At 39.5% G+C, this 11,696-nt stretch overlaps 1 protein-coding gene across 1 annotated transcript; it reads right to left on the reverse strand.

Moving 5' to 3' along the window:
* Positions 1-5,404: 5,404 nt before the first annotated feature.
* On the reverse strand, positions 5,405-11,361 carry LOC115923303 (A-kinase anchor protein 7-like). Its single transcript, XM_030983751.1, has 4 exons — positions 11,251-11,361; positions 9,089-9,225; positions 8,194-8,366; positions 5,405-5,788 (listed from the first exon to the last, which is right to left on the reverse strand). Exons 1-4 carry the CDS (start codon positions 11,332-11,334, stop codon positions 5,529-5,531), a joined length of 654 nt encoding a protein of 217 aa, XP_030839611.1. The 5' UTR covers positions 11,335-11,361; the 3' UTR covers positions 5,405-5,528.
* Positions 11,362-11,696: the final 335 nt, after the last annotated feature.

Below are 11,696 nucleotides of genomic sequence, written 5' to 3' on the forward strand. Positions count from 1 at the left end.
AACGCTACGACCAGGACTGGCCGTGGCGTTAGCAAGGACATGTGTATAAACGGCTTCCGTCTCTAAAGAGAGAGCCGGCCGACCCTACCCCAATAAGAGGCTAACGAACGAAAGAGACGGAAAATTCGGTCTAAGTCTAGACCTAGATCTAGAGTCATAGACAGCAATAACCATCTGATTTGGGTCATTTCTTTAATAAAACTGACATTTGTTGTCATTGGAGCAAGACGTAGTCTCAGTGGAACAACCGACGATTAGAGAGACTGAAGCTTTCGGTCTAAGAGAGTCAATGCTAATGCGTATTGACCTCTAGCACTGCAGGCTTAGCGCCATATGCACTCAAAGAAAGTAGCAATCACAGACGCAAACATCAATACATGGGACTACGACAACTCAAGCAACATAGAGGGGTCTACTTTTAGTGACTGTCGAAGCCTATTTCTCAGGAATTTCAACATCTACAGCTCATTTTACTTTCATCATTTCTCAAAGAATTAATACATATGAATAAAATTACTGTATATATAGAAATACTTACTTATTTAATGATCTGTAACAGTAAACATTCGGGATTGACGACTAGCGCTCGCTTAGCTTGGTTGACGGTCCTAGCTGTTTAAACGCCCGCGACATAACGGACCAATAAGAATAGAGTAATAAGGAACTCTGACCAATCAGAAATAAGTAGGCGCCGCAGTCCACCATTTTTAAATGCCGATATGAATATTCACCTCACAGATCAGTATCTTTCGCCTGCCAAATATTAGAGGGTTTGGCTTTTTTTATTAATTGTATCTATTTGAAAAATAAAGAATTTAAACGTTTTGATAGCATTAAATCATACGTTAAACAATATACTCAGGAAGTAATTCGAATAGCCTACAAAAATGGTACATAATTTTCTAATGGTTATGAATGTGAATGAATTGGCCCGTGTAGACAATATTTTGATCACATCATGATCACAACAAAATAATAACTCTGAGAACCAAAAAAAGCTGGCGGAAAAAGGGAGAAAATTTTATTTCCTCGTTTGGGGACCCCAATGGAAATAAGCTCTCGAGTTTTCGTGGGTTATCCTGTTCAAGCTGACTTAATTTTGATCTGTTATTATTGTATATTGATGTACGATGGAAGCTTGAAAATCAACCAATCAATCATCAAACAACTGCCAAGTTTCCCCTAAAAGATTAGGATTATTTTCTGCTTGTCTTACGGTTCCTCATTCTCTCTTTGTATTCTTTCTCCCCCCCCCCCCCCCCACTTCCTCCCTACCTCCTCCTCCTCCCCCTCCACCCCCCCCCCCCCCCCTCTCTCTCTCTCTCTCTCTCTCTCACTCTCCCCCTCCCCTATATCACATGATCACGCTAAGCTTTATTTATTTGGGATATATATACGATAGGCGTACAATCAATGCACAAACAAAAAAATAATACAGCAATAGAAAGGTGTTGTGAATTTTAATGTATTTATTTTTTAATAAATCGTTTTCAATCTACAGTTTAGGAATTAAAACAATATTAATAAGTATTACTCTATGAGTTACATTTTTTTTTAATCTGTTAGAAATAATAAACCACCTCTTCCCATATTATATCAACAAAATGCCTCTAATTCATCAAGGGTAATTCAAATGTACATACATGTATAGAAAGCAGATAGGTTGATAGGTTGAAATTCTTTATTATGTTGCAAGGGACAAGCACCACATATACGACTTTATTGTTCTTTCTTACCAGTTTCCTCATTCGTATCATATATATATATTTGTATTTGTTGTTCATCTTTCGTTTTGTTATTTGTATGCTCTTCACTTATCGGCAGGCTTTTGTGATTTCTCTCAAGGTCCTGTGTTTTATACTTCAATTCAATTCGTTTTATTCCATTCGTCATATAAAAACATATAATTTAGATGGACTCAAAATGTATAATAGAGTAGAACATCAAGGAGGAGGAGTTGGTATATATAAAGTGCGTCCCAGAAAAAACGAAACCGATAATTGTCGATGTTTTATCATAACTTAGTCACATTTATAATCAATAAATGACACATATTTGGAAAGCTTAGATCCCCCTCTTTCATTTCATGCAACTCATAATGATGCATATTTCACGCATGAGTGATTAAAATCAATTTGAAGAGAGGAAACCAAAAAGTAATTTGGCGGACGGTATCTGAATTTCAAAGACAAAATCACATTTCTAGAAAGCCGATTTTATGCCCTTTCATAATGACACCTCAGTCAGGAAAAATGAGCTAGGAATAACAAAGTTCTGTTTATTTAAAGAAGTGCTTGCATTTCCATAATTTTAGAAAACAAATTCGTTTTCACTGGCTACCTGCCGTAGCAACAAACGGAATTAACAACAGACTTAACTCCGTTTCGTTGACAATCAGCCGTAGACGAAAACCTTCCCACCTCGTCTACCTATCATATTCCCCCCACATTACACAGTAAAAACGCTGTTTAAAAAAGTGATGTTCACTTACAGTTGTACACTATCTTAAACAACAGTTGATCAAATTGTAAACAATGTTGCTCGAAACAGAAGTAATTTTGTTAAACATTCGTTGTTTAAAATTTAATGACTGCTATATTTACTATACGAGAGCTTTTAGACAGTGTTGTTTACATATGACGTCATGTGCGTGTTGGCTAAAGGCTTTATTTCACATTGTTATGTTTAGAAACAGGTTCCTTGAAACTAACATGCAATTGAAATTGACATGCCACTTAGATATGCAGTGCAGCTGTTAAGGCACAGCTCATTGTTATTCATATTAGATGCATACACACAATGCAAGTGTATGCAAGGGTCTTTTGCTGACTACACAGATTGATACATATGTAAAAGCACATGGACATTGAGTCTGGATTAAACTACCAAAGCAACCACACGTGTTTCTGCAGGCTCCATTTTGTTTGTCTCTATACTTACATTTATTTAGCTTAATAGTTATTACTTTCCAACCCACAACACAACATCATGGCCGACCAAGCTACCGACGCGCTTCTAAGTGACTGGGGATTCAATGGCTTAATTGAAATCACTTTTCTATTAACTACTTTGAAGTTTTTAGCGTAAGTTCACAGTTAAAATTTTCGGTATCTGTACGCAAATGTCAGAATACAGGTAGACTTAAAATCGTCGCGTACGTCATGCAGTGCGGCACTGATCGCGCACTCGGTTATAACGTGTGCTAAATTCCTTGCCATAGGGATTGCATGCATCCCTATATTATGCAGTTTATACGTGCGTGCATGCGCGCTCATGTTTTGGCGCTAATTCATGAATTGCAGAATTACCCTAGTCTTCATATACCTATATAGAGACCCAGAAGTAGTGGTGCACTTATTCAGAGTATCAAACCCAAATTATACCCCATTATACAACCCTTTTGTTGTAAACAACCCCACTGAACAACAGCTCCTTTTTAAACAACTTTCTTTAAACAACCCAGTAGTTTAAACAACCCCAACTGAACAACAGCTCCATTTTAAACAACTTTCTTTAAGCAACCCAGTTGGTGTAAACAACCCCCACTGAACAACAGCTTCTTTTTAAACAACTTTCTTTAAACAACCCAGTTGGTGTAAACAACCCCCACTGAACAACAGCTCCGTTTTAAACAACTTTCTTTAAACAACCCAGTTGGTGTAAACAACCCCCACTGAACAACAGCTCCTTTTTAAACAACTTTCTTTAAACAACCCAGTTGGTGTAAACAACCTCCACTGAACAACAGCTCCGTTTTAAACAACCGTCTTTAAACAACACCGGTTGTTTAAATTGTGATTTTAAACAAGTTGTTCAAAATGTTGATCAACTAAGTGTTTAAACTTTAAACAACTCGAGTTGCTTAACATTTTAAACAACTCTTAGATCAGGTCACCCGTTAATCAAGAGTTGTTTAAACTTTTAAACAACTTGTTCACAAAAATTTTAACTGTGTATAGTGAAGACCTTTAAACAAAATTCCACATTTATTTATTTCATGTCAATTCATATCAGCAAAATATGTACAAACCAATGCTTCTTGTATCAATTTAAATGGACACACAAACAAGATTAATGTATTAGGTTACGAGAAAGTACCAAATGAAATGAAGAAAAAAAGGTAAAAAGAAATGGTTAAATATGCCAAATTACCATTCCCTTTTTAATAAATCAGACCAGTGGGCCATTCTATATCATTCCAAATAAATGAATTCTACATTTGATAAGATGAATAGGGTAAAAAAAGATTTTCGTAAATAAATCTACATGTACAAGACATAAATCAGGACTGTTAGGCCTACTTTGTTTTCTAAAAAATTATGAATTCACAAATAAAATTCAACAGTGAGTCTATAAATCTGCTTATAAAAATAGTGTTTAATAATAAACGATGCATTAAAATACACATTGTCAAATGAAATTAGTATAATTTTCTTTTAAATTCAAGGCACAAGCGTTGCATGAATACTGTAATTTTTCAAAAAAGAAAGATTTCTTTAAAATGTGTATAGTTTACGGCTTGAAAGCCTTATTTTCCCCGTCATCTTCGACAAAAACAGTTCTAATCCTCACCTCTTCTTATCCCCGATTCCTAGCTATGCTCGTAGCTTTGCTGCTCTGATAACAATAATTAAAGAGAAGGTCGAGTTCTGGAGAGGTTAAACATTATTTGTGAGTTTCTTCATTCTCTTTATTTCAGTGTGGAAGATTATCATAAACAAAATTGTCCCCTTATAAGCATGGCTCTTCAAATGCCCTCATGTTCGATATATGATAAGTAAGCACCTACAAGTTGTGGACCACATGTCATGCCACATGTTCGAGTGCATATGACCTTTAACAAGACTAGACCAATTTCTTAACCTTTCGATGATTCCAAAACCTTGAAGTACATCAATCTTGATAATATGCTGCAGTATCAACCTTTTTTTGGATTATTTGCACAATGTAATCGCATTATCAGAACTCAACTCATCTTTCAAGAATTTTATCAAAATAACAGGTATAAAATTGTTGAAATCATGGATTTTGTGAATCGATCGAAAACCACAGTACCATCAACCCACTTTTAAGAAATAAACAGAAAGGATCTTTACTTAGTTCAAATAAATGAAATTCTACATACACAAAGAAATCATTGCCATAACCTTGACCAAGTTATGAATGTTAACCTTTAACATATATTTATATGGGTCACTTGCTGATCGCACTTCAAACAATTATCCTTTAGATCAACATCATAATCATCACAATGCATCATCATCACCACCACCAATCGACGTCATCATCACCATCATCCCCATCACCAGGCGCGGATTCACGGGGGGGGGGGGGGCGACGGCCTCCCCCTCCCCTCCCCCTCCCCCCTTTGCACAGAAAAAAAGAGGAAAAAAAGAAGAAAATGCAGCGGTTTAAAGCGTCATATATAATGAACGAGTCCTTAGCAAATGTTGACAAATTTGTGATATTTGCAAAGAGCAATGTCGCAGTCCTGAGCCTATGGCCTTGATAGAGGTATACCTTCATTATTAAAATAGCACCTCGTGTTCTTTGTAGTAGTACCCGTCCTCGCTCTTTGGTTTGCTCATGGAGCACAACTGAAAGCCGCTGACCGGTTGGTTCCCGAAGAGCGTATCGCTGTGATCGCAGTAGAGCTCCGACCTAATGGAACGCACACCCGTCTTGTACACACTATCGCGAGAGAGCTTCACCACGGTGAGATGGGGATTGAATCTCCGCGTATCGGTGGATTTGATGCCTTTTATTTTGTAACATTCCTTAACGGTTTCTGGAAAGGAACAAAAATGAGAAGAAAGATTAAATTTTGGCTCCTTTTCTACCACAAGCTGATATAAAAATTACAGGTGTTATTTATCTTTAAACAATGGTATCAGTCAGTTGCGTAATGAGCAAATACCTTTTGGGGATCAGTACAAAATCCGCATCACCACCAAGTAGCATAATGCAGGGGCGGCGGAGCGTCTCCCAAAATAGGGGGAGGACAACAACAAAAAAGGGCACTTTCTGGAAAAAAGTGGCACCTACAAAAGAAACAAAAAACATACATTGGTATATACCCCTACATCGTCATGATTGTGATTACACTACCAAGAATGACAATATTTGTACTGCTTAAAATTAAGCAACATAACTTTGTAATGGTCTGAATATTAATTTTCGAGCGAGCGAGCAAACATTTCAACATTTGTGAGGTCCCAGTGCGAAAAATTACATCTTATAATTCCAGAAAAATTTGTAGAAAATGTTCATATAAATCATTGACGCCTAAATTCCAGTGAAGACAGAGCCTGCCAATCAAAGGGTTGCCTGAACCTTGAGATTGTTTCATCAGTCATTCTCCGCTTCAAACCATCTCTCTTAACATTATTAAACCCCGATGAGTATTAAGCACAATCTAATGAAGTAAGATTGAAAAGATCTTTTACAAGTAACATAATTATAACATTTATAAATGCGAGCGAGCTCTAGGGAAAATTAAAGAAAAGGGGGCTCTTAATCGCCTTGAATTAGGGGTGCATGTTATGGAGAAAGGAAAAGTACGCACTTATCAAAAGGGAAAAGGACAGTTATTAGAAAAGAAAAGGTGCTCTCGTGAGAGTAAAAAAAGGCATTTATCAGAAGTGAAAATGGCACTTCTTGCGCCTGAAAAGGAAAACTCAACAGAGAAGAAAAGAGAGGAAGGACAGTTATTAGAAGCAACAGAGGCACTTGACCTATGTAAAAATGGGCTTTAGGGGGGTACCTGAAAAAGTGGGGGAAACAGTGCCCCCCCCCCCCCCCCAAAAAAAAAAAAAAAAAAAATAGGGAGTGATGCTTCTAGCATAATGGGCAAAGGTGAGAGAAAATACCCGGAAAATCATGTTATTTCAAAAACATTTTGTATATGACTGGTATCGAATAACAAATAAACCACGTTTGAATTTTATTTGGGGGTTAACTGCCCCCCTATCAGTATGCCAGTGGTAGCAGTTCTAATTAACACGGTTTCTGTGGGGGTATGGGGCACAGTGCCTCCTACTTTTTCAACTGCCCCTTTTTACATAGTAAAAGTGTCTCTTTTACTTTAAAAAGTGCCCTATTTATTTGTTTAAGTGCCCATTTCCTTTGCAATAAGTGTCCATTTTCCATTCTCAAAAGTGCCCTTTTTTAATCTCTAGTAAGTGCCCCTTTTCACTTTTGATAAGCGCCACCTTCACCTCTGATAATTGCCCAATTCAAATCTAAGAGTTGCCCCTTTTTCCTTTGACAAGTGCCCCTTTTCCTTTGTAAGAAGTGCCCCTCCCCCTTTTAATAACTACCCCTTTTTAACTCGGATAAGCGGACCTTATATGTTCACATGTGCCACCTTTCCTTCCTAATAAGCGCCATTTTTCCTTTTGATAAGTGCCCCATTTAAACAAGGAGCCCCTTTCCCTTCTCGTAAATTCCCCTTTTCATGAATGCCCCTTTTCACCTATGAAAATAGTTACTTTTTATTCTCATAAGTGCCCATTTTCATCTATTGTAAATGACCCTATTCAATTCTGAGAGATACTCGTTTTACTTTGACTAGTGCCCCTTCCCCTCCTGATAAGTGCTTTTTTTCCATCTCTAATTAATGCCCCTTCTACTTTGTCACATTTCCCTTTTCCTTCCTAATAAACGTTCTTTTTCCTTCTTATAATTGCCCCTTTTCATCTCTGATAAGTGCCCCGCTTATTTGAACATGTGCCTCTTTCTCTTGTTAATAAGAGCCACTTCCCCCTTCTCATAAAAGCCCCCTTTCACTTCCGATAAATGTGCTTTAATATAACCCCATCAGGATTGGGGTTTTCCTCTTCATAAGATGTAATTTTTTGCACTGCGACCTCACAAATCTTACATTTTTTCCTCGCTCGCAAATGAATTTTCAGATCATCACACCCAACTGCAAAGTATGATGCTTAAGCAATATCTTATATGATGTCTAAAGAAAAAAAGTAATTGAAATCATCCATGATAATGTAATCACAATATAGGGGTATATACCAATGTCTACAAAATTTGATATTTTCGCTTTGAGATTCCGCTTTGAAGGTGCCCTTTTTCCCAGAAAGTGCCCTTTTATAGGTGCCCCCCTCCACTTTAGAAGTCGTTCCGCCGCCTCTGACAAGAGCTATATAAATCCAGCTTAAAATTTTCACATGTATATACCTGCCACTTTATCGAGAGTGTCGAGGATCCCATCAATGTCTCTGATCTTAGCGAACACGACCCGATTGTTGAAGTGTCCTAACCCTTGGAACGATATATTGAGTTTCCTGCGCTTGATCTCTGGTATCCTGTAACCGAGTAACCTGTTACATTCTATCAAGGCTACTTTAGCCCTGAGAGAGTAGAAACAGGGACAAAATGGTTACAAACGTACATTCCAACACTCAATACCATGACCGTTACAGCATTATAGCATTTGTTTGAGACTTGAGCCTGCAAAAAATATTATATAACCATGATTCTGGTGGCGGAACCAAAGCCTTGTTTTTAATGACAACATAAGTGTAATATGCTTTGTATCTGTAATTTCTGTATCCTGTAACACGGCACTAAGCAAAAGGCCTAGTTGCCATTTATGTACACATAATAAATGAAATTGTGTCATATCTGAACGACCCTTAACCCTAATGAGGCCGGGGGGGGGGGGGCATAATGGTCCCCCTCCAGAATTTCTGTAACGCTTAAAATTGCCCTTCTGACCTGTCTCTGCTCTCATCACTATTTTTGTATGAAATCATTATTTAGACTTAGGCGCAAAAGGAACCTTATAGGTCCCATGGATAATAACTAGTACCAGTGAGTCAATGGACCAATGTGTATGTCCATAGTACCGTCAAACCTGCTTTAGTTCAAACGCCCACTGCACTACTTGTAGCTACTTGCTCCCTCTATGTGACAAACAGGCCTAATCGGTGACCATTGGTCCCCCATGATCCTCTTTTTCTTATGTTAACTGAGAGCTGAGTTGATGAGATAACCACCTGTCCAGTGACCTTGCTGGGCGGTCTAATCCCTCCTGTAAACTAGTACTGGTAAGGTTAAACGAATATCTGACCTGTCTACATCATCATCAGTAGCTAGATGCATGACCATAATGGTAAGATGAAGCGATGGTATAGGAACCATAGCTTCCCTCAACCTCGTATCTCCATCCACCATTGTCTGCTGGACATTGTGGAGGGCTTCGTGAATCTAGATGTGACACAGGAGAGAGAGAGAGGGAGAGAGAGAGAGAGAGAGAGAGAGAGAGAGAGAGAAGAAAAAATAATTTCAGACGTTCATTTCTTTTCCAATCAATAGACAAGATACAGAAAAGGAGAACCTACTAGTCCTGTGTATAACTCACCTTGGTGATCCAGGGGGAGAGCAGGCCTCCCCCCCCCCCCCCCCCCCTCCGGCAAAGAGAGAGAGAGAGAGAGAGAGAGAGAAGGAAAAGAAGGGAAAGAGGAGAAAAAGGGAAAGAAAGAAGAGGAAGAAGAAAAGAAAAGGGGAAAACAGGAAAGAGATCGGGGGAGGGGGGGCCTTGCCTCCCAGCTGATACCTCCCCCCCCCCCCCCCCCCCCCCCCCCATCAAAAAATAAGAGAGAAGGAAGGAAAGGGAAAAGAGGTTATAAAGGGAAGGAAAAAAGGAAGAAGAAAAGAAAAGAAGGGGGATCTCAGTTGCAATTTTCCCGCCAACAAGTTGTAGTTCGGGGGGGGGGAAGGCCCTTGCCTCCCCCCCCCCCCCCCCCCCCCCCCGCCCCCCCCCCCCCCCAAAAAAAAGGAGGGGAAGGAAGGGAAAGGAAAGGGAAAGAGGAGAGAAAGGGAAAGAAAAAAAGAGAAAGAGGAAAGGTAGGGGAGATTAGTTACGATTTTTTTCCCGCCAACAAGACATTGGTCGCAGATCGGGGGGGGGGGGGCACTGGCGTACTGATGGGATGGGTTGGGGGAGGGGGCTTGGAGGGGGTGACAAAAACCCCCCAAATATAATTCAAACGTGGTTTATTTCTAATTCGGTACCGGTGATTTACAAATGTTGCTGAAATTTCCGAGATTTTTCCTCAATGTTTAATCAATTATACTTTTGTATGCGTTTGTTGGAAAATGGCAATTCATAAAGAAAGAAAGAAAGAACAGTAACCTGCCTTTGTAACACAAAATAAGGTGTCCACATATGCTCATCTGACCGTGATTAAATGCCTAAAACCCCTGAGCTTCCCGGGGCTCTGCCCCTGAACCCCACCTAGTGCCCTAAGGCGGGCACCTGGATGCTAATCTGATGGTAATTTAATGAATAAAACCTTTGAGCCCCTGGGGAATCCGCCCCCTGGATCCCACACCAATTAGTGACCTGTCAGTGTCACAAATAAAGTATCAAAATAAACTCATCTGACCGTAATTTATTGCCAAAAACCCCTGAGCTTCCGGGGGCTCCGCCCCTAGACCCCACGCCTATTCGTGACCTGTCAGTGTCGCAAATAAGGTATAAAAATATGCTCATCTGACGATAATTTAATGTATAAAACCCCTGAGCTTCCAGGGGCTCCGCCCCTAGACCCCACGCCTATTCGTGACCTGTCAGTGTCACAAATAAGGTATAAAATGTGCCCATCTGACCGTAATTAATGCCCGAAACGTCCGAGCTCCCGGGGGCTCTGCTCCCTGGACCTCACGCCAATTCGTGACCTGCCAGTTTCACAAATAAGGTATCAAAACATGCTCATCTGACCGTAATTAATGCCCGAAACGTCCGAGCTCCCGGGGGCTCTGCTCCCTGGACCCCACGCCAATTCGTGACCTGCCAGTTTCACAAATAAGGTATCAAAACATGCTCATATGACCGTTATTAAATGCCTAAACCTCTGAGCTTCTGGGGGCTCCACCCCTTGACCCCCGAAACGTTTTTGCTCATTTCACCACTGCCGGTGTCACCATTATGTACAATATTTGGCTCGCATAATTTCAAATTTGCCCCCCCCCCCCTAAGAAATCCTGGGTCCGCGCCTGCCTTGGTTTGCTGTGAAGTGGCATGGTTTAAAATTATTGTTTAAAGACATTGTTTAACAATGTTTCCAGTTTTACAAATATGAGATGCGATAGTGTGATAAGATGTTCCGTATGAACATCAGCTTATTTAATCATATTGGTTACATGCCCCCCCCCCCCCCCCGCCACAAACACACCCTTAATCCGCAAATGATTACTGAAAGACTCCATAAAACACCAGCTCTTTCTCACCTCAGGACTGCCCACCTGGATGGCAACAAAGTAGTTTGGTCTGCGCTCCCCGGTCGCCACTTGAAAGACAGTGATGATAAACATTGAAATACAATGATAACAGTTGAAGAACGTTCGCTTATCACCCCATTTTTGTATGGGAACCAGGGGGGTGTTTCACAAAGATCCTAAGTTAAACTTTTCTCTAAGTTGGACTTAACATTCATGGAAAGCCATTAGCATCTATGAAAATATTTGTAAAGGTTATTTTAAAAGGCACAGAATGTTGATTCAAATCATTCATATTTTCTATTATCAAGGAGATTTCATGTTCTTGATGTGGAATTTATTTTTTTTAAAGTAAAAAATACTTGGATTTTCGCTTTTGAATATATTTTATTTTAAAGCTATAAATGGCTCTCCATAATTTGTAAGTCTAACTTAGAGTTAAGTTCAACTCAGGATCT

The sequence above is a fragment of the Strongylocentrotus purpuratus genome, unplaced genomic scaffold (genome assembly GCF_000002235.5).
Source record: "Strongylocentrotus purpuratus isolate Spur 01 unplaced genomic scaffold, Spur_5.0 spur5_scaffold_13, whole genome shotgun sequence".
Taxonomy (NCBI): domain Eukaryota; kingdom Metazoa; phylum Echinodermata; class Echinoidea; order Camarodonta; family Strongylocentrotidae; genus Strongylocentrotus; species Strongylocentrotus purpuratus.